The 27,185-nt window shown below is 46.3% G+C and overlaps 1 protein-coding gene across 1 annotated transcript; it reads right to left on the bottom strand.

The window, feature by feature from the left end:
- Positions 1-1,299: 1,299 nt before the first annotated feature.
- Positions 1,300-3,705, bottom strand: LOC311228333 (ubiquitin carboxyl-terminal hydrolase 11-like; the record flags this gene model as incomplete). The annotated part of the gene is made up of 1 exon (XM_084314242.1): positions 1,300-3,705. One exon carries the CDS (start codon positions 3,703-3,705, stop codon positions 1,300-1,302), a length of 2,406 nt encoding a protein of 801 aa, XP_084170368.1.
- Positions 3,706-27,185: the final 23,480 nt, after the last annotated feature.

The following is a 27,185-nucleotide window of genomic DNA, read 5'->3' as shown; positions in this document are numbered from 1 at the left end:
AGGTATCTCTACTGGGAGGGTTATATTTCTTTTTGCAGGGGCGTTAAGTGGGAGGAAGGCCGACTTCGGCCAATTTATCCTAAATCCCGATAAATCTCCAAAGTCCTCAATCAACTTGAGAAGATGAGGCAATGCGGTGTTGGGGTTTTGCATGAACAGTATTACGTCGTCCGCATATAAACTAATTTTGTGTTGTGTGCCCTTGATTACGATTGGTTCTATGGATTGGGATTGTCTTATATATTGTGCTAAAGGCTCTAATGATAGATCGAATAGTCCGGGACTAAGAGGGCAACCCTGTCTGGAAGAACGTGATACCGGAAAGATTTCGGAGGTGATTGTGCCTGTTGTAATCATGGCCGATGGGTCTTTGTATAATACTTTAATCATATCAATGAATCCTTTTCCTAACCCCATCCTTTCTAATACTGCCCATAGATACGACCATTCCAACCTGTCAAAAGCTTTCATTGCATCCAGGGACAGCATCGCCTTAGGTGTGTTGTCTTCCTTGTTAGCATCTAGTACGTGTAGTAATCGTCTTATGTTATCAGTGATCAAGCGGCCTCTTATGAAGCCAGTTTGGTCCGGATGAATTAAAGACGTCATATGCTTTTGTAGTCTGATGGCTAATACCTTAGAGTACAGTTTGATATCGGTTCCAAGGAGGCTTAAAGGTCTATAACTACCGCACTCGGTGGGGTCTTTGTCTTTTTTAAGGAGGACTGTTATGAGTGCAATATTGTCATTCTTATGGAAGTTCCCCTCCTTGACTGAGTATAAAATCATATTTAGTAATAAGGGACCAATTATGTCCCAACAAGAGAGGTACATTTCTGGTGGGATACCGTCTTAGATTTTTGGGTCTTTTCCTGCCTTTGGTCCGCTTTGCATTCACATCTCAAATGAACCGCAGCAGGGTTCACTTGCAAGAGTGAATGAGCTTTCACACCACCCCAAACCAACCGGACTATCCGAGGAAATGAACCAGGGTTCGATTAAAGGTTATTATAGTTTATCACAGTATCATGAGCATGTCTTTGTCAGTGGACACTGGACATGGGTATGGATGGCTCCAGGTGCTGCTGCGTTAAAGTGCACATCTTCAATACCTATTTAAAAGCACAGTGCAGGACACACTCAAAGGTTATCACACCTCAGAGATGGCAGTGGACATGTATGACAGGACAACGGCCATATGTAATGGCCTTTGGATTGAGGAACATACTACCAGCCAAAGGAGGAATCTTTTTTTTTCTTTTTTTTTAAGGTCCGGGGCTAGGAGAAAAACATCCGGGGCTAAAGCAGAGTCGGCTGTCGGATTTTGTCTTGTCGATGATAAAACAAGAGATAGGCAGCATTGGTCACGATATGTTCCTCTCTGGCATACCTCACAATGCTGTCATCAAAGTAATACCACAGGCCATCGTCCTTGTTCCGTGCATAGCTGGTATAATGTCCATTTCTACGTCCTCCGAGGTGATTGGACACAGCAATGAGGTCATATCGGCTTGGAGGCTCCCTGTTGGTCAGGCTCTTCCTCAGCAGACACGCAGAGAAGTCGAGGTCCCTCAGTGGGAAGTCGATGATGCTGTCAAGCTTCTCTATGGAGCAGCACTTGGTGTAGGAGAACCTCTTGAGATGGATGATGAGGACCTCTGGCAGAGACCACAGATCCAGCTTCTTAGTGGCCAGCTGATGTTTCTTACACAGAGGACAATACCATGGGTTCTCCTCCTCCAGGGTCTCTACAGTAGTAAACAGCTGGATACACTCCTGCAGCTGAAACGTGGTGTGTTGCTGAGGAACCTCCATGCTGGAATGTTTCTCGTCTTTTTCAGCTTCATTCTCATTGTAGAACCTCTTCTTCATGTCAGGGTCCCAGTCTATGGCCACGTACGGCTGAGAGCTGAAGGAGAAGGCGCTCCCTCCTTCACCCGTCCCTCGCTCTGTGGTTCCCTTGGAGTTCACCGCCTGGATGGAGAAGAGACACCTCTTCCTTTTACCGCTGCACACCTTCCTCTTAGCCCGCTGCTCGTTGGCTAGCGGGCCAGGAGAACAGGCCTCTTCCTTCTTCTCCTCCTCCTCGTCATTTTCGCAAGACTGCCACTCTGCCCACTTTAGGTCTATGAATGGTACTGCGCTAGAAATAGCGTTAGCGTTCCCGCTCGTGTTAACATCATTAGCTGCAGCCGTGGAGTTACTGCTAGTGTTAGCAATGGTGTCCGTGCTGGTGCTAGCGGTGGCGCTAGTGGTGCAGATGGCAGAGGAGGAAGGGCTGTCTTCCATCCTCGTCACGTTATTGGCCTCCTGCTCGGCGTGCTCCAGTGAGGGCTCAGTTTTGGTGGGATCAGGGTGGGGCTTGGTTATAGCAGAGCCATCTGTTTGGCTGTCAGCCTGTCCGTCACCACAGCAGTTGTCTCTGTGGGAGGGGCCTGCTCTCTCCCCATCCTCTTCCCCCTCATCGTCACTGACACCGTTGGTCTGAGTCTTATACAGCTCCTCCTCTTCCTCCTCCTCCTCCTCTTCCTCCACCTCATCCGAAGGGTCAGGGGGTCGTACGTAGCGTGCCAGTCTCTGTAGGAATATGGCATACAGAGCCTCTGTGTTACACAGGCTGCGAGGTACAGCCATCAGCAGAGGGTGTCCGAACAGGGCGGTCCCATAGGAACTGCTCCCAGAGCCATAGTCCCTGTAGTGAGAACGCTCCCGCAGGTAGAGAGCCAACACCACCTCCTCTCCATCCTCCTCCACACAACCTCTACTCAACTCATAAACAAAGATGTCATCTCTGGCCAGAATACAGCTGAGGGCCTCGTCAACGTGGTAGATCTTATCGAACTGATGGTTGAACACGTCTGCTACCACCATCTGGCCAGCTGGTACGCTGGTCATCACTGAGAGGGCAGAGCAGAGGTCAGATACCTTGCCTGCTTTAGGGACCACCACACGATGCTTTAAAGGCTTGGCGTTTGGGTCCAGAGAGACAAAGAAAACCTCCATGACTCTGTCCTTACTGACGGGGAGCGGAACACTCAGGTAACAGAAGGGGTCGAAGGTCACAGAGCCCTTGTGGCACTCTGGGCAGACCAGCGTGGACTTAAAGAGGCCGTGGAATGTGTCGACGATCACTGAGTCGTTACGGCGACGATGGTTCCGCCATGCCTCCTCCGCCACTTCCTGGTCGGGACGTCCGTCTGCGTCCCGTTGTTCTATGTACTCTATGTTCTTGCATCTGTTGAGGTCTTCCTGCAGTCCGTCCAGCAGGAAAGAGAGCAGCTCCTGGCAGTCATGCTGCTCGTAACCCAGGAACTGAGAGGCAAAGTGTTCCACCTTGGTCTTGAAGATGCGCGGCACCACAGAATAGTGTCTTCCAGACCACATCTGTTTAATAACATCAGCGTACGTCTCTGCTATCTCTCCCTTCATACCCAGAGGGTTGGTGAAGTTCAACTCCTCCAGGTAATTGTTACGCAGGAAATACTCTGTCAGGGGAGGGGTGTTACTGAGACACTGTAGAGCTGAGTTCATGAAGCAGGTATTCCCCAGGTTGGTCAGACCACAGACACCAGGCTGGACACGGTACGAGGCCTGCTCCTCCGCCGAGTTCCTCATGATCTGATGTCTGGAACTAGGCCAGGTGTCGTCAACGTTCCTCATATCCATGATCAATGTCTTTAAATGGCTAAACGGTAGGCGAGGCATCTTGTTTGAGAAATGGTTTCAATCTATGTTGTTTAACAGTTGATCTGTTCAGTCTTGTTCAAAAAAGTCCCGTTCGTATAACAGGACTAACTTCGTTGGAGCGGATACACAAATGTTCTAGAATGTTCGGTTATGACATCATCAAGCGGTCACATCACAAATGTTCCAGAACGTTCTGTCATGACATCATACTGTGACATCTAAATCCAATCAGTATTCCTAATACCGTTTCAACGTAAGGTTATAAAAATAAACATATAAACATTCATATAATACAATAACCTAAATATATAGCTTTGGCTCCTACACCGGCCCCTAATTGTACTTCTAATCTAGAGACAATTACTAACAACAACAAAAACAAGGAGGTAAACCAAACACTATTTTAACTGATAAGTATCTCTGCTGCTGGATAACCAATACCTGGTGCCAGAGGTCACTAGTACATGGCACACCGTAGGAGGACGGTCTTTACCACCGCCTCATGCAGCTTCTTGGAGAAGACAGACTTTAGTGATAGGTCTATCTAAAATGGTTGTTGGTTGAGAAATGCAGGCTTCAGTCCTGTTCAGGCCTGTTTCAAGATACACTCTGCCTGTTCTTCTTCTTCTTTAGAATTTCCGGCAGTGTAGACGCATCGTGGCGTATTACTGCCCTCCGCAATTCTTTTGATGAGCTCTTCTTCTTATTTCTTCTTTTGAATTTTCCGCAGGCGTATTACTGCCCTCCTCAGTTCTTATACTACGCTAGTGGTGTGCCATAGTTAGGCCTCTGGTAAACCAACTTTTGATTGTTTACCCTCTTCTTCTTCTCATCTTCAAAACACAATATCTCCTTCTTCTCTGCTCCTCTTGCCTGTCCAATACTAATAAATACAATAACGCTATATCCTCTGGTACAACTCTGAAGCATGCAGAAATGTCAGCACTGCCTCTGTGATGAGCTGGTGGTTCTCATTATCGATGCCAAAGAAAGAGAATTGTGGACTATATATATAGATACACAAATGTTCTAGAATGTTCGGTTATGACATCATACGGTGACATCACAAATGTTCCAGAACGTTCTGTCATGACATCATACTGTGACATCACAAATGTTCTAGAATGTTCTATTATGACAAATAAGACAGTTCAATGACTTTATCTAAATCCAATCAATATTCCTAATGCCGTTTCAACGTAAGGTTATAAAAATAAACATATAAACATTCATATAATACAATAACCTAAATATATAGCTTTGGCTCCTACACCGGCCCCTAATTGTACTTCTAATCTAGAGATTACTAACAACAAAAAAACAAGGAGGTAAACCAAACACTATTTTAACTGATAAGTATCTCTGCTGCTGGATAACCAATACCTGGTGCCAGAGGTCACTAGTACATGGCACACAGTAGGAGGACGGTATTTACCACCGCCTCATGCAGCTTCTTGGAGAAGACAGACTTTAGTGATAGGTCTATCTAAAATGGTCGTCTTCGTCTTGACACGGACCCGGCGCACGAGCCTGTGCTGGTCAGGAACCGCCTCGATGACCCTGACCAGGACCCAGGAGTTGCGGGGTGCAGAGTCATCGATGATCAGGACGACGTCTCCCTCAGTGAAGTTGCGTGACACCCGTATCCACTTCTGTCTATCTTGGAGCTGAGGTAGATATTCCTGTGTCCATCGTTTCCAGAATATGTCTGCCATATACTGGACTTGTTTCCAGCTCCTGCGGGAGTAGAGCTCTTCTTTCACGAAGAGGCCTGGAGGCAGGGAAGGCTTTGACTGGAGGAGCAAGAGGTGGTTGGGGGTAAGCGCTTCCAGGTCGTCCGGATCACTAGAAGCCTTGGTAATCGGTCGACTGTTAATGATGGCTTCTGCCTCACACAAGACGGTGTGTAGGCCTTCTTCATCCAGAGTCTGGAGCTTTAAGGTGGTGCTGAGAATCTTCCTGACCGACCTGATCATCCGCTCCCAGACTCCGCCATGGTGAGAACCGGTAGGGGGGTTGAAAATCCATTGGATTCCCCTCTGTCGTAGAGTGTTCTCGATCTTGGAGAGGACTCTTCGTATGGCTGCGTGAGCTCCAGGGATCCAAAACTTGAGTTGCAGCTTGGACAATACGTGGTTACGACCGCTGTGACCCACATTCTGGTGGATGTCTCGGAGTATAAGATCCGTTACATGGAGATCCTTAGGCAGGATGGCTGGGTGTTTAGCCTCTTCAGGCATTGCCGATTTGTCAAGTCTTCCACCTACTCTGAGGATTCCATCTTGCAGTACTGGATTGAGCTTAGCGATATGACTGCTCATCTTGACGTAGTCACCTTTCCAAAGCGCAGCGATTTCTTCTGAGTATTTCTGTCGCTGACTGTAACGAATTATCTCGAGCTCTGCTTCCTTTATATTCTCCACAGTGAGGTTGGTCTTCTCCAGGCTTGCCTTGAAGGTCTCCATCTGTGTCTGTACCTCAGACTGTGTGAGCGAAGCCTTCATCTTCTTCCTCTTGCGACACAGCATCAGCAGAGTGCTTCTAAGCTTCAGCATCCAACCGATGCTTGGCATGGTACCCACCATGGTGTGACAAGTACCAAACTTTTCCATCCCTGCGGCTGAGCTCTTCACTGGGAACCTTGACTGCGTAGCCCTTTGCGATCCAGTCGTCGACAAACACTGAGTAATCAGCGTGGAACTGGGGATTCTTCGTGAACCTCTTCTTTAAGTTGAGAGTTCGCTGTTCAGCTACTCTTCTGTTGTTCGGCATCTTGAAGACTGCGTTCCTCACTGGTAGGCCGATGCTGTAGTGTCCCTCATTAAGTTTCACGGACTGCAAGACCAGTTCCAGAAACTGGATGTCGTCCCTCGACTTCTCAAGCCGGTCGTCTTGACACTGGGAAGTCGTTCTTGAACTGTTGACTCCAAAGCTCATCTAGCGTGGCCACGGATGTGCGGTTGGACGTGACTTGTATGAGTCCACTGGTAGTTTCATGGCCATCTTCTCCTCTGAGGGGGCCATTGACGAACCAGCCCAATCGTTTTTTTATAATTTTTTTTTAAACACAGAAATACGCAATTTTAGAGTAATTAGAGATGAATACTGAATAACTAGAATCATTAGAGGTTCTCAAAGTGAGGTCCATGTCCATGAGAGGGATCTGGGCAGTCCCCATAGAAAATTCAAAGTTAACAGGACCAAATCATCAGTTTCTTATTTATTTAACCTTATTTAGCCAGATAAAACATTGATCTGGTTCAAGAGGCCCCAACAGGAGTACAAATATACATATACATATATATAACATATATACATATACTGTACATACATACACACATATACACCAATAACAAAATAAAAACAGTTAAGAATCATACACATAAGCAAACAAACAAACAAACATATGCACAGCCTATGTACAAAAGAAATAAACAGTTCATCTCTAGTCTTTACAGTTTTCTTCAATTGCATAAACACTCAAATCAAAAGTATTACACAATTATCAAAACCTTACACTCAAGGAGCAAAACTTAGGCCCAGATTTGCACCCCTATAAGCACAATTTCAGCCTCACACTTTTTGCAAAACAATACACACAGTGATTTGCAAAACACTAAACACACTTGCATTACATTAGACACAGAATGTCAAATTACCACACATATGAGCCAATTGGTTAAACACAGCCATCAGATGCACAAACACACCATTGCTTAATTGTAGATACACCAATCAGGTTTAAGCACTATAAAAATGCAGCAGGTGAGTTCACCTGTCTTCAACCAAAATGGAAGGAGAGTGAAGTACTGTACACAGAGAACGTGAAAATATACAATACATTCACCAAACACTACACAAGACAACCAATGATGCAGACTGATGAAAATATACATTTTCTCCCATTTTCCCAAATCAGTCAACATGTCAACATGGAGAATCACAACAAAAAATCACAACAAAAAATCCATGTACATTTTCTCCCATTTTCCCAAATCAGTCAACATGTCAACATGGAGAATCACAACAAAAAAGTCTCTTGCCAGATCCAGCTAGGCAAAGAGATAATGTCTAGTATTTTCTGTACTCTTGCTGAGTTTACAGTGTTATGCACATAGTAGCATGAAAACTGGGACATGTTTTGTTGTGATTCTCCATGTTGAAATGTTGACTGATTTGGTTATATGGAGAGAACATTTATATTTTCATCAGTCTGCATCATTGATTTGGGTATATGTAGATAAATAAATTATATTTTCATCAGTCTACAGCATTGGTCTTGTGTAGTGTTTGGTGAATTTATTGTATATTTGCACATTCTCTGCGTACTTCACTTACAGTACTCTAATCACTGAGAAGTAGAATTGCTAAATGTGTTTTAGGTTAAGCACAGCAGTGTGTGTAACTGGTTCAAACAGAATTAAGTCATATGAAACGTGTGTTTCATATGGTAACAAAATGTAGTTTTTATAAATTAGTGTATGGTTTTGACAAGTGCTTAATTTAGCAAAGGATCTGAGGTGTTCTGATAATTGTGTGTGTGGTTGAACTTGTGCTAATTGTGTGTTTTGAAACAGCGGGCCCCGTTTTCAAAAATCATGCTTAAGCAATCGGAAAAAACTGTATTGTGTGTTTCATTATTGTAACTGAGGGGTACAATTCCCTGACTGTATTACTAGATATGATACTTACTACCACTACCTTTGTACTTAATATTCGGCCACCCAGTACACGGCATAAATATATTATGATGAACACTGTCACGTAGATGAAACGGATCCAACACAAATGTACGAATTAGAAATAGGTCTTTATTTCTACACAGCGATGGTGTGTAGAGCAAGCACTTAATCAAATCAATCACATTTATGAATGGAATTAGTATGCACTTTTATGGCAAGAGTATTCGTCGGTATATCAATAGAGAATGTCCAATCTCTGAAGGCGCAGGTGGTACATATACGACCTGGAATAGTTTAAGGAATAACAGCAATGATACTTTAATGATTATATACTGGATACGCTAGGGGGGGGTTAATCCGGTCGCTTGTAAGCCGACAGGAGTAGGAAGGGGGGGGGGGTAGAATCCGGCTGCCTCATCCGGCCAAGGGTATCCCAGGTGAACCCACTGTAGTGCCGTTCAATGCGCCGGCGATCCTTGGACCACAGATGAAAGCAGGTGGACTCTTTGTGGGCCGGCGTCATCCGGTCCACGGAGGAGAGACGTGAAGCGACCTCGTCTTGCAGAGCGTCTCCTCACCTTGCGTCCTCTCCAGGGGGGGGGGTTCCAACACACGGCAGTGTCGGGGGTCTTTATCCAAGGAATAATCAACGTACACAAAGCATAATCCGTGCCTGGGAAGGCGGGCTGTCGTCGGTAGAATAATCCGGTATACAGGTCCACTCGCTCGTCGGCTCTGGGGCTCCTCGGGTGCAGCTTCACGTGGGGTCAACCACCCTGGATAAGCAGCCAGTTCTCTGCCCGAAACGATGGGGTACTGACTACGGTAGTATTCTCACCGCACGAAGCACTATATATTAACAGACTATTATTAGCTTAATAGACTACGTCCAACTCGACGATATAGTGCCAAATATGACTATTCAAATATTAATATACACGATGTCTCAATACCGATGGTAGGCGAACTTGGCCTTACTCCCACACGTGGCGTCGCGGGGAGGCTTTACGTCTGTGACTCTATTGGAGGGTAAGAAACTGGACTGAAAAGGAAGTCCTACTTTAGTAGCGCAGTATATATACGCACTATGAACAAATAGTCCCATTAGTGGTGCGGTAGTCAGATTCCTACGCGGAACTAGGACTTGTTCGTACATGTGGAGCGGTACGTTTGAACTGGGTCTGAGGGGTATGGCAGCCTGGCACCAAGGTCTCGACCAATAGTAGAATGGAGACTATTATGGGATGTTCAGTAGGCTAGAATGGATATTCAATGCATATTGTACAAGGAATATACAAGGGATATCAGGGAATATTAGAGAATATACAAATACAATTAAATATATATATAAATAAATATATATATTCGGTTTAATCTGGCCCTTCACAACAGCCACCCCCTGATTGGTCCCAGACCTAATCAGTTAAACAGAGACAGATTAATCGCGTTGTCTATTTACACATAAGGGTTTGCTGTATGGGGTCAGTCAACTTCACAAAGTCATAGGGTTATAGGGTCATGGTCATCATCGATTGTGTCTGGGAGTCGGGGCAGTTCTATGAGCCTCGCCACGGGACGGGTGTAAGTGCGACCCTGGACGAGCACTTCAGCTGCTCGGACCTTGCCGTCGGCATCGGTGATCACTTTGCTTACGCGGCCGGCCGGCCACATAGCTCTGGGCAGTGATTGATCAATAATCATGACGACTGTTCCTTCTGTCAAATTGTCTCTCTGGGCTCGCTGCAGTAGAAGCAATTCGGCTTCCTCGTAGTTAGCTGCTGACATATCAGCGGGGGACTTGCACTCCGGGTGGTACCGCAGGAATGTTCTTTGTTGTGCACTCTCTATGGACGTGCAATCGTCTATGTTAGGGTCGGTGGAGGCTACGGTGCTCAATCCACAGAACACAGACTTCTTATTTTCCACCTCCTCTGGACTTGCTTCCCTCGGGATAGGCATGGGCCACTGTCCTTCCGGGAGTCTTAGGAATGCGGGGCCGTCACTGTAGACATTGCGACGGGTGAGGTCATCCAGGGGCATCCCCCGGGTGATGACGTCAGCTGGGTTCTGTTTTGTATCAACGTAGCGCCACTCTGTTTCTCCGGTTAACTCTTCGGTTAAGTCTTGAATCTCGGTGACTCTGACTCCCACGAAGACTTTGTACTTGCATGAGTCCGATTTGATCCAGGCGAGTACTGTCGTGGAATCTGACCACAGGATTGTTCTAGACACCGGTATGGTGAGCTCACGTTGGATGAGCGTGGCTAGGTGCGCTCCGGCTAGGGCTGCGCAGAGCTCTAGGCGTGGGATAGATTGTTGCTTGCGTGGGGCTATTCTCGAGCGGGCGAGGACAAATGCTGTGTAGATCTCTCCCCCCCTTTCTTGGGCCCGCAAGTAGGCTACTGATCCGTATGCGACCTCTGAGGCGTCACTGAAGACGTGTAAGTCCATTTTACATGTCTCTGGCCTCACCGTGGGTGGGAAGTAGCTTCGGCGCATATTAACGCCTGGGAGTGAGTGGAGCTCCATCTCCCACTCTCTCCAGGTGGATTCAAGGTGTGCGGGAATGGGGTCGTCCCAGCCCTGGTCCTTGTCCCACAATGCTCGTACAATCATTTTTGCCCTGGTGGTGTACGGTAGAATACATCCTAGCGGGTCATATTGTCGGGCGAGTGTTGTGTACACACTCCGTCTGGTGGTCGGCGCCGCCGCCGGCCTTCCCTGCTCCGTAGTCAGGGGCTTGTGTCTGTAGTGAAGCGAATCTGTTTTGAATCGCCACACCAATCCCAGGGTCATCTCCTGGGCTTCTCCCGGGATTGTAGCCATCCAGGTCTCGCTGCTGGCTGCCTTGTCCTCGGAGGAGAGGCTGCGCAGTACTTGCGGATCGCTGCTGGCCCACTGCCTGAGATCAAAGCCGCCTTTGATCAATGAGGCGCGGAGTTTAATCAGGAGAGCCTCGGCTTCTTCCTGGGTTGAAAGGCTTTGTAGACAGTTGTCTACGTAGAAGCTGTTCTTTACGCTGTGTCGGACCTCTTCGTCCGCTGCTGGGTCCTCTGCTACATGTTTCTGTAGTGCAAATGTAGCACAGCAGGGGCTGCATGTCGTTCCGAAGGGGAGGACTTCCCATTGGTAGATGGCTGGGTGCTCATCTCCTGGCTTCTCTCTCCATAGGAACCGTAACAGGGGCTTGTCCGCCTCTACTAATCTCACCTGCAGGAACATTCCTTTAATGTCCCCGCTGATGGCCACCTTTTCCTGGCGGAAGCGGAGTAGAACGCCGAGTAGGGAGGGGCCGAGTGTGGGACCGGGCAGTAACTCTTTATTCAGATTTTGGGATCCGATCTGGTAGCTGCAGTTAAATACTATGCAGTCTTTACCGTTGTGATGGACCTTGTGGTGAGGCACGTACCACGATTCAGTGGTCTGGTCAGCCTCTTTAATGTCCATCTTTGTGACGTGTCCCGCTGTGATGAGCTTCTCAATCTCAGCGCGGTATACACTCTCTTGGGCGGGGTTCTTGGCTAAGCGCCGCTCCGTGTTCAGCAGGTACCGTTCTGTGGCGTCTGTCTTGGCGTGGAAAGTAGGCATTCCTTCTCGCCGCAGGAGTGGCGTGGCGTATCTCAACACGCCGTTGACCGGGACTCTCTTGGTCCCTGTCTCGAGGAGGTGAATGGCGTAAATGTCATCTTTAGAGCGAATGTCTTTCTTTCCGTTCTTAAAGGGCATTTGTTCCAAGGTCCATAGCCGCTCTACGTGTTGCAGGAGTGCGGTTTCTCCCTCTGTGACTCGGGAGTGGAGACATCTAGTGGCTGTACTTCGGTTGAGAGATTTGGCGAGCGGGCCTTGGAGAGTCCATCCCAAACGGGTCTCGACTGCTGCAGGACAGCCTCGGGGTCCGGTATGAACCCGGTCTATCGGGACAATGAGGTCTGCATGGTCGGAGCCTATCAACAGGGTCGGCATAGCATTGTCTATGAGCGGGATCGGTAACTTGCGCAGATGTGCATATTTCTCCATCAGCTTGGCGACGGGATATGTGTACCGCGACAGTCCTATTTCTTGGCTGGTGAAAGCGTCTGTAATCTGGTACCGTCGCTCAGGCTGGCCGCTTGCTGCGATAGAGAATGAGACATTCTCGCCCTTTATCGTCTTCAAATCTCGTCTTATTGTCCGAATTGTCATTTGGGTTTCGCTTCCCCGCAGCCCTAGCTGGGCCGCAGCGGAGGCGAGCAGCAGGGTCTTCTCTGACCCGTCATCGAGGACGGCGTAAGTGTCCAGGACTTTATTCTGGTAGCTTAGTGTCACACTCACTACTTTTAGGAGTACTCGGGCTCCACTGCTGCTGGCGGGATCGATGTACATGACGCTCGCTTTGCTGCTGGATGGTGCGGGTGAAGGGCGCCGTCTGTTACTGTCGTGAAGTATGTCCAGATGGGCTCCATCGCACTTGGTGCACCTTTTCTTTAAGCGGCATTCGGCTGCCATGTGTGAGCGCGCACAGCGAAAACAGCGCTTGTTGGACTTTATCCATTGACTTGCTTCCTCCGCGTTCAGCTTGGGGAAGGAGTCACATTGCGCTAGCCAGTGTTCTTTCTCACAGTAGGGGCACACTATCTTCCACTTCTCCGTTCTGGAGGGGGTACTGTGGCTCCTGCTGCTCGGTACTGACTCCGATTGGTGCATCACAGTCACCGATCTTCTTCCATCATTTAGTCGTCTGGTTCCTTCTCTGGAGCCAGGGGTGCTCCGTCCGAATGTATCTAGCCGTAGGCTGCTGACTTCTCTCGCCAGGAAGTCTGCTAGATCGAGGAGGTTCGGTTCGGGGCCATTCGGGACTCGGTGGTCCCTCTGTCGCCTAAAACGCTCCTGTCGAGCGGGCGGCAGCTTCTCCAAGATCCTTTCCACATTTGAGTTGGCGTAAAGTTCATGCCTCCCCTTCTCTCTCTGCGCTCCCAACATCCCTACCAGGGACTGCACTCTGATGGACAGGTCGTCCAGTGCTCGATTGTCTATTGCTGGGGGTAAGCGGTCGATGTGTCGGATCTCCTGGATCACGTAATCCCATATGCGCCCATACCTCTGGTCCAATGCTACCAGCGCTGCTGTGTATGGGGTGGTGGAAGTCGCGTAGGCGAGCGCGATATTATGTGCGCGGGGCACCTTTAAGTGCTTCAGTAGGGTGGCGTATTTGTGGCGTTCATCCAATACATCCACCAACATGGTCTCCAGACACATGCGGAGTTCCGTATACTGGGCCCGGTTCTCTTGGGTGAAGTCGGGTACCATAGGCGGGCCAATGTATGACGCTGACTGTGGATACATCGGCGAGCGTTGGGGGAGAGGCCTCCTAGGCGAGTCTCCTCCCGCTCCTTGGTATGGGCTGGTACCGGCAGTGTACCATGGCCCGCTTGTCCAGGTGCTGTTCCTCGGTGCGGGTCGTGCGTCGTGCTCACCCGTGTATAGAGTCGGGGGTCTGTAGCGCAGCTCCGCGGGAGTATAGCCTGGGCTGTACCGGACCTCCTGGTCCGGTAGAGTACTGTGCTGTCGTCGGGCGTGGTTCTCCTCCTCTTCCTCTTCGTCTTCAGTTAGGTCATCCAGTGCTTGTAGTCTCTGGTTTAGCCTCTCCACAGGATATGCTGCTCCTTCCCGGTTGCTAGGTCTCGCTTGGACCGGTGGGGGGAGGTGGTCTGTGGGGGGTATAGACCTCGTCTGTTGGTCAAGTTCAGGGTTGTTTACTCGGCTAGGGGATGCCGCCCTGGAGGTGTGTCTAGACGAGTTCCTGGAGCCTCTGGCGGAGGGAGAGGGTGTTGTCCGTCTGATCAGCTGTTCTATTAGTTGCGCTTGCTGTCTGTCGCGCTCTGCGTCCCGTAGAGCACCAGCAGCTGCTCGCTGGCTGTCTGCTCGGTCTCGGGCCACATTCTCTTCTTTCTGAATGCGTCTTAGTTCTAGACGTATATGCTCTTCTTCGCTCCGCTGCTGGATCTGCAGTCGGTCGCGTTCAGCAGCGGCGTTCAGGCTGATGAGGAAGGCCTGCTGTAGGGTCCTCTCTGCCTCGCTGGGAGAAGGCGGTTGTATAGGGGAGCCTTCCCTCGGGGTACTCCTTGCGGAGCCTTGGAGCTCTATCTCCACGGTGCTCTCCCCGTCTTCTTCCGTGCCGAGTTCTCTCTCTGTAGCGTTGTATTCCTCCCGGGACTCATCGGGGACTACTTCTTCAGTACTGGCGGGGTGTGAAGTCATGTCTGGTTCCCACTGGTCCCCACCGTGAACTTGGTCAGTTACATTAGAGCCCGTAGGGGCCTCTATGGTCGGGGTAGTCTGGGCGTTGGGGTTAGACATACTTTTACTTTCTAGTTTTACCGCGTTTACTGTTAGTAGAAGACTAGGTTGTTGACTGACAGCGTAAGCCTCTAAGTACTGAGGGAGCCGTCGTTCGCGCTGCGGGCGTTGGTTAGGAGGATCGTTTCGTGGAGTGTTCATCATAGGCCATTTCAATATTAATAACACTATATTAATATTACACTAATTACCCTCCGGCTCGAAGGACCAATTGTAACTGAGGGGTACAATTCCCTGACTGTATTACTAGATATGATACTTACTACCACTACCTTTGTACTTAATATTCGGCCACCCAGTACACGGCATAAATATATTATGATGAACACTGTCACGTAGATGAAACGGATCCAACACAAATGTACGAATTAGAAATAGGTCTTTATTTCTACACAGCGATGGTGTGTAGAGCAAGCACTTAATCAAATCAATCACATTTATGAATGGAATTAGTATGCACTTTTATGGCAAGAGTATTCGTCGGTATATCAATAGAGAATGTCCAATCTCTGAAGGCGCAGGTGGTACATATACGACCTGGAATAGTTTAAGGAATAACAGCAATGATACTTTAATGATTATATACTGGATACGCTAGGGGGGGGTTAATCCGGTCGCTTGTAAGCCGACAGGAGTAGGAAGGGGGGGGGGGGTAGAATCCGGCTGCCTCATCCGGCCAAGGGTATCCCAGGTGAACCCACTGTAGTGCCGTTCAATGCGCCGGCGATCCTTGGACCACAGATGAAAGCAGGTGGACTCTTTGTGGGCCGGCGTCATCCGGTCCACGGAGGAGAGACGTGAAGCGACCTCGTCTTGCAGAGCGTCTCCTCACCTTGCGTCCTCTCCAGGGGGGGGGGGTTCCAACACACGGCAGTGTCGGGGGTCTTTATCCAAGGAATAATCAACGTACACAAAGCATAATCCGTGCCTGGGAAGGCGGGCTGTCGTCGGTAGAATAATCCGGTATACAGGTCCACTCGCTCGTCGGCTCTGGGGCTCCTCGGGTGCAGCTTCACGTGGGGTCAACCACCCTGGATAAGCAGCCAGTTCTCTGCCCGAAACGATGGGGTACTGACTACGGTAGTATTCTCACCGCACGAAGCACTATATATTAACAGACTATTATTAGCTTAATAGACTACGTCCAACTCGACGATATAGTGCCAAATATGACTATTCAAATATTAATATACACGATGTCTCAATACCGATGGTAGGCGAACTTGGCCTTACTCCCACACGTGGCGTCGCGGGGAGGCTTTACGTCTGTGACTCTATTGGAGGGTAAGAAACTGGACTGAAAAGGAAGTCCTACTTTAGTAGCGCAGTATATATACCAGCGTTTCCGTTAGAACATATTCGTGCCGGTCTGTTTGTCCTGCAAGATTTCTATCCCCGGACATATTCGAGAAATGCCGGTCAGCCTGGTTTTCCTTTTTACCAGCTGAATGCCACCATCGGCGCCAATGTTAACGTTAATATCGCCTAATCTATGTTTTAAATTATGGCTATGTGTCTAATCTGCCCATCGCATTATCAAAGACTATTTTCCAGTCAGTGCTGTCAAGGCTGTTTATCGCGTCGTTTCCGTTTCAGAGCAGTTAGAAAAGCCCCCGTTTTGATATAAAAAACAGCTCATTCTGGAGCATTCTATGAAAATCGTCTTTTAGTGGAATATTCCACAACGTTGATATTCGTCGGCCTTTTTATGAATCGTTTTCAAATAAACGCTAGATGATCAATATTTTTATATTATACGTGCACGCAAGCACATTACGGCCGCGCGCGGATAATCGCCCCGTTGATTTCCTCTCGGACTTTTAGTGAAAACGAAAGAAGACATTTCACAAAACAGCTTATAACTTCATCAAACGTACTCTGATTATCCTAACACTGATAACATAGAGTCCTTACCTGACATCAGATGGTATCCAACTGGTATATTCCAATTCCTGATCACCATTCGAAAAAATCGATACGTGTATGGATCCAACGCGATACTGTAGAACTCCATGATCAGCGGGGATCTGAGGTTCCAGAATGAACTGTGTGAATGAATGAATGAATGAATGAATGAATGAATGAATGAATGAATGAATGAATGAATGAATGAATGAATGAAAACTTTATTTAACAGATTGCAGAATGGGTACAATACAGTACGGCTCAATACATACAATTGTTAAGGGGATGCAGACCTGAGAAAGACGTTTGTCTTGTTTCCATCAGGGTCCCCCATTTTCAATTCATATAGATATATATGAATTAGTCACTGGTAACCCTGGCTGGATCAGTGAACTGGAAAATGTGGATATAATGTCGCACCTCAGCCAGGATAATTAAACTTTCCACTCGGGCCTGATATACCTGTTTGTCGTTATGGTGGCCAGACAGGCTCAAAAAAAGAAAGAAAAAAAGATTCACATCCGAGCGGCGCCATCCGCGCTTTATCAGCGTGAAGCAACATGTAATGATTGTTTCGTTCATCGCATAGGCTATTTAATTTGAGCCTATTTTAATACAATTCAAATAATAAAATTGTGCTTAGAGAAATTATTTTCACCGGACATTATGACCGGAGATATTTAAATATTCGGACTTCAACATATTTTGCCAGTCAAATACCGGTAATTACCGGCTAACGGAAACGCTGATATATACGCACTATGAACAAATAGTCCCATTAGTGGTGCGGTAGTCAGATTCCTACGCGGAACTAGGACTTGTTCGTACATGTGGAGCGGTACGTTTGAACTGGGTCTGAGGGGTATGGCAGCCTGGCACCAAGGTCTCGACCAATAGTAGAATGGAGACTATTATGGGATGTTCAGTAGGCTAGAATGGATATTCAATGCATATTGTACAAGGAATATACAAGGGATATCAGGGAATATTAGAGAATATACAAATACAATTAAATATATATATATAAATAAATATATATATTCGGTTTAATCTGGCCCTTCACAACAATTATAATTATGTTTCAGTCTTCTCATAAAAAAAATATTCGATTTTTGGGTCTTTTTCTGCCTTTGGTCCGCTTTGCATTCACATCTCAAATGAACCGCAGCAGGGTTCACTTGCAAGAGTGAATGAGCTTTCACACCACCCCAAACCAACCGGACTATCCGAGGAAATTAACCAGGGTTCGATTAAAGGTTATTATAGTTTATCATAGTATCATGAGCATGTCTTTGTCAGTGGACACTGGACATGGGTATGGATGGCTCCAGGTGCTTCTGCGTTAAAGTGCACATCTTCAATACCTATTTAAAAGCACAGTGCAGGACACACTCAAAGGTTATCGCACCTCAGAGATGGCAGTGGACATGTATGACAGGACAAAGGCCATATGTAATGGCCTTTGGATTGAGGAACATACTACCAGCCAAAGGAGGAAGCAGAAAAGGATGGACGAGTATGTAGTTGAGTCATCTTGTGGCACAAGCTCAGACCTCAGCTCAGGAGATCAGCTGAGACAGAGACGGTCCAGTCGTCAACAGAATGCTGCAAGAGCTTGAGAGCAGGTTCTCATGAGTTGGAGAACGCGGCCGCTGTGAACTACATTTGGGTGGGCGCGAGTTCATTCATACTACACTAGTACACGTATCATCATCAATCCAATAATGAACACATATATATCTTGTCATTTTAAACAAGTTACCATTCATTCATTCAGCCATTATGCATCACGCGCTGTGAAATTAACACGCTGTGTTGAGAGCGAGAGAGAGAGAGAGAGAGAGTGAAAGAGAGAGAGAGAGAGAGAGAGAGAGAGAGAGAGAGAGAGAGAGAGAGAGAGAGAGAGAGAGAGAGAGAGAGAGAGAGAGCGTTCGTTTGAGTTTGAGCGTTCTGATGTGCCATAGCCCATAGTTTACCAGACCAGGGTTTTGTCAACACAGTTGGAACCTGGTAGCGATATAAAGAAACGAATTGCCAATAAATGTGAAGTTATCAACCTCTGTTGTCAAGCCTCCTCAATATACCCCCCCCCCCCCCCCCCCTTTCCTCACTAATGGAACTGGTATCGCGGAATCACGTTAGTTAGTTAGTTTAGCATTAGCTGAGTGGCTAACAGCGGCTAACCGGAGCCGGAGGGCTTGATAAAGTGTATGTCCACTGACTGTCCCACAGTCCCAGACTGTTGTCGATGTATATCCACTGCCCACTGTCCAGACTCCAGACTGCATCACAACACAACACACAGCATCGAACATCCTGCAAACTACCTGGCGTTCTATCGCCCACTTCTAAGCCAAACCGAGAAATGCGGCTACGGAAAAGTACTGGCGTTGCCGCGTCGGCCAATCAGAGAGCGTCTCCGAGAAATGCGGCTACGGAAATTATAGACGCTGCTTGCTTAGATCGCTTTAAAACGTGCCCGGCTTCCATCATAATACATCATATTTCAACGCACAGCGCGTTACGCACTGATTGGCTGCGACGGATACAGCGATGAAACCAGTGCACGGCGTGCACGCCCACTGTAAGCGCTATTGCGTCTAGCCCGAGAGAAATGCGGCTACGGCTAGCCCGAGAGAAATGCGGCTACGGAACGTATTCTCTATCAGACAGTCACTTCCTGTTCATGAAAACAATTATTTATATTTGATATATTAACGTTATATTGTGCATTGGAAACACAAACATACTTAAAATGAGTAAATATTATTCATTTTAAACATGTTTATATTATTTATAGGGCTATAATTTTTTTTTTTTTAATATATATTTCTTCTTCTCTCTTTTAACAGGGAGGGCGGTGCTCAGCTGAGACAGAGACGGTCCAGTCGTCGACAGAATGCTGCAAGAGATTGAGAGCAGGTTCTCATGAGTTGGAGAACAACTTATAAGAGGCATACAGGCATGTTATCCAGCCTCAGACCAGTTTCTCTCAGTGGAATTGCTGCAACCCCTCGCCACACATTACAATATCCAACTATTGCCAGAGGAGATCACAGTTGCAAAGTGTTTCCTGGTCAGGACAGGCAGAGATGCAGTCCCTACTATCCACAGTGTCTTTTCCCTCCTGGATGATGATAATAATAATAATAATAATAATAATAATAATAATAATAATAATAATAATAATAATAATAATAATAATAATAATAATAATAATAATAATAATAATAATAATAATAATAATAATAATAATAATAATAATAATGCATTTGATTTATAAGGCGCCTTTCAGGACACTAAAAGAAAAAGTCCACAAATCGGTGAATGAAAGAATTATAGGATCAAATGAAAACTACATCTTAAAAAAAAAAAAATAAAAAAAAAATGTAAATATTTTTTTTAAGGTCCGGGGCTAGGAGAAAAACATCCGGGGCTAAAGCCCCGGAAGCCCAGGGCTAACGACGCCACTGCAGTGAACTCAGTCCATTTAGCATTTAATAGCAAATGAAAAGAAAAATCCAAAGCACTCAAGGACATCCAGTGCCAAACATCAAGATGATCTTAGCAGCGTGGCAGCCCATTCATCACCAAACTCCAAGTGAAAACTCCCGTTGTAAATCCAGGCCTATGCAACACGGCGGGCACATCTGTAACCCAGTCGGCAGATCTCGAGACGCCCATCCGTTTGCTGAGTCAGCAGAGGAGCCGTGGAGAGAGGACGCTAGGAGATTGGTCGGTTTGATCCGGTGTAAGTGATGAGATGACCGGAGACAAAGTGGGTGAGTGTTCCCTTCCGTGATTAAGGACCAGAGCTCCTGGCGTGCGTGATAGCCCAGTGGCTCCCCTGACCCCAGCCCCGGAGAGATGAAGTGATGTCCACATTCCTCCCAACAATTCACCTGCTTCTGGTGAAACATATACACAAGTTCCCTGGGTTCTCTCAAACGCACTCCCACTTGTATTAGCGGCTGAGCCGAGATGGTGCGCGAAGGCGCAATATAATATATAATGATAATCTTAAGAAAAGAAAAACATCCTATTGACATTTTATTGATCGGACTGGATACAGTAGGTCCAGTGATGGGCAGTAGCTAGCTACAAGTAGCGACGCTACATAGCTTAACTACATATTTCAGTAGCGTGATAGCGTCGCTACTTTTGAATCAAGTAGCGGTCTCTGTAGCGCAGCTAGTTTTCGAATCAAGTAGTGACGTAGCATCAGCAAAACGCTACACGCTACATATCCGGAGAAACAGAAAAAAAAAAAAAAAAAAGTGTCTTCGCTCCTGAGAGTGTCGTGTTCTCCTGTTCTGCAGCTGGATACTATTGGAGAAAACCCACTATGATTGGTTGGTTGGTTTAGATATGAGTATGACGACTCACGATTAGGCCAAAACATTACGGGTAGGCCAATCAGAGGCAGGATAGGGCGGGACATGCCACTCCAGCTCGGCAAACCAGGAAGTAAAAAAAATCTAAACACAGACCATGAATGAATGAATGAACCAGTCCGTGCGAAATAGCAGAAGGATTCGATGTTTCCAGGGCTGATGGCATTGATGAAGATGATGTCAATAACAACAATGCCTCTCCATGGCCCTATCTGGAAAAATGTATGAGTTTGACTGAAAAAACGCCTAAAACATATGTGTTTATTGTGTCAGCCAAAAACGAAGCTTCTCTCAACTTCCCACACGGCCAGCACTAACTTGAGAACACATATATTCAGGTACGCTGATGAAAAGCTTTACATAAACATTGTCAACTGTTCCCAAACAGCACACAAGTCAGTGCACTTTTTGTCAACAGATTTAACTAACATGTTTCACTGTAGGCAGAAGATTTACAATATTATGGGGGTGGAGAAAAGAAAAAACAAACTACCATAAATAGTACATATACTAAGAGGGAAAATATCATCTAGAGCAGTGGTTCTCAACCTGTGGGTCAGGACCCCCAGGGGGGATCACCACATGATTTTGGGGCCATGGAATGTTTTGTGAGTTACATATTTAAATACATTTGGTCATTTAGCTGACGCTTTCATTCAAAGCAACTTACAAATTGTGTACAACAAGTCAGCAGGAGTGGTACATATCTAGCAGCCAAGGATAAGTAGTATTGTTTGTCTAGCAGTGTCGAGCTTGAGTGTTATACTCTTGAGTACATACTGTACTGTAGTAGTATAGACATATTAGCATAGTTGGTGGTAGTATATAGACATGGTAGCATAATAGTAAAATGCAGTAAGACAGTTATTATTAGTTAAAATTCAGATATTGAAGAAGTGTGTTTTTGGTTGATAAAGTGGGCAGGTTTCAGCTAGGAGAGGGTATCAGGCAGCCAGAAGATGCAGAGTTTAGGGATAAATAATACATAAAGATAGAATAGAAAAGAAAAAGACCATTACTGCATCAAAAGTAATCAACAAACTATACTATAAAAACTGATCAAACCAAATGATCTCTTTCTTTTCTTTTGTAGAGGCTGCACCAGGGGCGGGGCTAGGGGGTGGCTACTTGGGCTCAAGCCCCGAATGTTTTCTGAAAAGCCCCGAATCTATATTAATTTTTTTTTTTTTTTTTTACAATTAATCATTGTTACATGGAAATATGTTTGCACCAGATTTAGCAGAAGCTAATTTCCATCTGTAGTCTATCCAGCTGCTAACTGTATTTGAGTGAGTTAAGTCTTGGTGTTATGGTAGACTCAGACCTAAGCTTTAAATCACAATCAACAAGTTGACAAAAACATAATTCTTCCACCTTAGAAACATAGCTTTTGAGATCTCAGACCCATCCCCAGTGATAACACAGGCTGCCGGCATGTCTTTATGAATGGAAATATCGAATAAAAGAAACAACGATGAAAACCCGACTATACTCTGGTTTTCGGGGGTCCTGGCGCTCAACGTTCGGCGAGTTAACCCTAGATCTTAGATCCTAATATGAAAAACGATGTGATTTAATGTTCTATGTCTTACCTTGACTTTGTCTATTTTACTGCTATCTATTTTATGCTTTATGTCTGCACTTTATGCATTGCTCTTGATCTGCCAATGTTGTGCTCATTTTATGCCTGTCTTTTTGTACTGCTGTGAAGCACTTTGAGCTGCAATTCTTGTATGAAAGGTGCTATACAAACACAGTGTATTATTATTATTATTATTATTATTATTATTATTATTATTATTATTATTATTATTATTATTATTATTATTATTATTATTATTATTATTATTATTATTATTATTATTATTATTATTATTATTATTATAAATTATTATAGTTTGCTTCATTAATTAAAGGGTGTGAATTTAAGTGTTCTCTAGTGCCTTTTGTCTGCTTTAAGGTGGTGGTATAAGTTAAAGGTTGTGGTGTCGAAGTAAAAAAAAAATCCGTGCCCGCTCATGCTAAGCCCCGGATCTCCTACAATCCTAAATCCGCCCCTGGCCTGCACCCAGCTAAACTTGCCTTCCTGGATTTTGTACATAATACAAGTTCATGTTAAAAGGATGACACATAAAGCCAGACCGAGGGCTTGTTTCAGTTTTATAATAAACAATCAAACTGAGATTTTTTTTGCCTGCCTATTTTTTGGTGGAAACTTGATCATGAAGTAAAAAAAAAAAAAAAAAAGTAGTGCCGATGTAGCTAGCTATTTTTGCCATGTTCTTGTAGTGTAGATAGCTTCCATTGTAGTTGAGCTATATTTAATCGAGAGTAACTTGTAGTGTAGCTTGCTACATTTTCCAAGTAGCTTGCCCATCACTGAGTAGATTGCATGCAGCAAAGAGAATACAATCAATATAGGTTGTTCTGCGACAAGCAAAACATCCCTGATGAAAAGAATCATACCATGCAGGGGAAATGTACAATGGGGAATATGGACGAGGCAGGACTGAGCTGGTGGAATCACTACTGTATCTGAATATTTACTGGCTAATATCAGAGACGCTAAGAGGTTTGCCGTGCGTTGGACCTGCTAATACATTATGCATATCTGTCAATGCTTGTCATTAAATCAGATGCGGTTTGGGAATTTAACAGCGCTGTAAATGTTGATCATCACTGACAGCCATTGTCTCAAGGATCCAATCAATGAAACAGTTTTTCATCCTCTCTCTTCTGCCGATCAGTCCAGTGATCAGGCCCACTCATCATTACTGCTCTCTGGAGCGTTGCAGATTATGGCCTCCTGGCATGCATTTCAATCCATGAAACATACGTTGCATTAAGATACTTACAGGGTACTCCTACACCCTACAGTGAGGGGTGGGTTGCCCTTTTTCTTTTTAAAATGTATTATTATTATTTATTTATATATTTTCAGATAGGATACCTTTTTCTCTATGAAAATCCTGATCCATCTTAAGCGGAGATGATGGTACAATGAAATCTACATGCAAAAGATACTTCAATAAAGATTCTCTAAGAGGGCACTTTCCGCATGGCCAAGCCCATCTCTATTATTCCTACTTAGGATAACAAATGGCAATAGCTTTATAAGGTGATTACAAAATATAATGGTAAATGACCAGGCAATAATGTTATAACATTGTTTATAACATTGTTATTAGGTAGAAACAAGAACAATATAACTAACCAAAGTTTCATAATGTCTATCGTATTTTATTGTAGTTTATCGTATTTTAAGTACATCTAAACGTGGTCTGGTCAATCTTAAAATATTACGTGACCGATGCTAACCCTCATCCCATAAATTACCAGAGAAGGCATTAATGAATCAATGATTTCATCTGTTTCAGTGGGATTACTGGAAAAACACCCTCCGGCAATGTAATAATATCTGCCATCAAAGCGCTGTAGAAATAGCAGGTAGAAGAGCTTACTGTTTATGATATCTGCACCTGTCAGGAAGATTGATCTTAGCACTATGGAGAGCAAAGTACACAGACATTTAAATGCATGAAAAAGAATTTAGCTAGATTAAAAAAAAAAAAAAAAAAAAAAAAATGGTAGTTGAAAGCTGCCCCCAGTCAATGCATCCGCTCTCTGCCTTCATGGAATACTTATGTTCGTAATCTTCCTGGCAATCCAAGAGGAACACTGAGATGATGGAATAATGCATTATGTTTTCGAGAGCAGAGAGAAGAATGGACAGCTCTGCATTGACAAGTGGGATGTATGGATAGGCGCTTCAGGGGAGAGCGGGGCACAGAATACAGATGGAGAACAAGGATGCTTGTGACAGAAGCTGTGTGGCTCAGGCCTGCCCAGTACCGATCCACACTGCCCCACGCTGCTGCCAAGCGCCATCCTTCCTCCTCTCGAAATCAAGGCAAACACGAGGAAATTGATCACATTAGTGTTGTTTGCTCGTTAGAGAGAATGGGAGAGTGCAGCGCGGCGTTAACAACCACCTCTGCCTGTTCCTGTGTGCTTATAAAGACGTGTTTATGCAGGAGGCATTTATTTTGGGGGGCCGAGTCGGAGGGGGGGGGGGGTTGGCCGATCCATCACAGGCTGCAGTTAATAAAATTACAGCTCACACTGCCCGCCCCCCCCCCCCCCCCCGCCTCCCCCTGATTCATCACCTGCCGCTAGCAGGTTCCTGCCACACCCCATCAGTCTTGCCTACTGAAAACCCCCAGTCTGAGAGAGAGAGAGGGGCCAGGCTTTGGGGAAATCAAAGGAAAAACCAGTAATGGGATTTTGATTAGCAAACGCTTTGCAGTGGCAAAGCCACCCTGTGGTCTACGTGTGACAGTTGTAAATGAGCACCCATCTACTGTCCCATGTACTGAGTTGGTGTTGGGGGGGTTTAAGGGGGGGGGGCTGGCAGGTCAGGGGGATGAACCTGGCTCTGGTTCAGCAGCAGGGGGAGGATGGGTAAAAGAGAGCGCGGGGCGGCGGGCAGAGACCGGCAGCTGCCGCATCCCCGAGGGTGACCTACAGGAGGAAACAGCACATCTGTAATGGCTGACAGGCCGGGGCGGGGGCCGACGCACCATTATCATCAGCAGCAGGGGACACCTCACTGTGGGACGTCCGCACAGAACCCCACTCAGGGTGAATTGAGTTTCATCTGCCTTCAACCAGCAGGATAACGGCCCGGCAGCTGGTGATTATTTCAGTGACTGGGTTTTTCAACATGCAAAGTCTTATTTTATTGCAAATATTATTGCCAACGTTATCATAACTACTTCATTTGTCAATGAAACCAACAGCAAAGTACAATAATTAGCGAGGAAATATAGACCCCCCTCCCGCCCCCTAGAAAATAATGGTGTCTCATGATGTACAGTATAGAAGAGTTTGATCGTAACGCTGGAGGAAAATAGTTTTAAAGTACTATAATTGTGACAGAACCATTTGTTATTATTATAATGCAGAAGTAAACAACAGAATGGTTGGAGGATGGGAAATTTGGGACTCTTTTCTTTTTCTTTTCCAATTTCAAATAATTGATATGAAGTTGGTTAAAACTGCGCCCATGTATCATGTTTTCAATTTCCTGGTAGGTGACTCTGAGTCCCCATATTGCTTTTTCTCTATTGTTCCTCTGTCAGGCACCTTCACATACATAAATAAACCTTTGTGTGTTAACAGCTACTGCCTGATTCCAACAAAATAGCATTGAAGCATTCCAGTACAGTGGAGCTGTAAAGATTTGGTATTTCACCACGTCAGACATAAGTCAGTGACAAGGAGGCCTGATTGAACGCATACCGTTGGAAAACGGATGAGGGATAGTTTGGGTACAAAGAAAATCCAGAATACAATGGAATCAATGTTGTTTACGGGATACCGATATTTCCAGTCTGTGTAGCATGGAAACGTTTAGCTTGAGACTTTTTGGTGGAATAATTAGCAGCTCGGAGAATTTTACATTCAGTGTTTTCTGAACAATATGCAATGTTTTCAGCCCAGGTCCGCAGCAATTCAAGCCCAGCTACTACCAGGCCTAGTCCAGGCTACAGCAGCAGCTCCACCACCACAGTAGCAGCAGCAGCCCATCTACCACCACGCCCGGCACAGGCAGCAGCAGCCCATCTACCACCACGCCCGGCACAAGCAGCAGCAGCAGCCCATCTACCACCACACCTGGCACAGGCACCATCTACGACCACGCCCGGCACAGGCAGCAGCAGCCCATCCACCACCACGCCCGGCACAGGCAGGTCCGCAGCAATTCAAGCCCAGCTACTACCAGGCCTAGTCCAGGCCACAGCAGCAGCTCCACCACCACAGGCAGCAGCAGCCTATCTACCACCACGCCCGGCACAAGTAGCAGCAGCAGCCCATCTACCACCACACCCGGCACAAGTAGCAGCAGCAGCCCATCTACCACCACGCCCGGCACAGGCAGCAGCGGCCCATCTACCACCACGCCCGGCACAGGCAGCAGCAGCCCATCTACCACCACGCCCGGCACAGGCACCATTTACCATCACGCCCGGCACAGGCAGCAGCAGCCCATCTACCACCACGCCCGGCACAGGCAGCAGCAGCCCATCTACCACCACGCCCGGCACAGGCACCATCTACCACCACGCCCGGCACAGGCACCATCTACCATCGCGCCCGGCACAAGTAGCAGCAGCCCATC

The sequence above is a fragment of the Notolepis coatsorum genome (genome assembly GCF_963971535.1).
Source record: "Notolepis coatsorum genome assembly, chromosome: 5".
In the NCBI taxonomy this organism is placed as follows: Eukaryota; Metazoa; Chordata; class Actinopteri; order Aulopiformes; family Paralepididae; genus Notolepis; species Notolepis coatsorum.
This window is presented reverse-complemented; position numbering and strand designations above follow the sequence as displayed.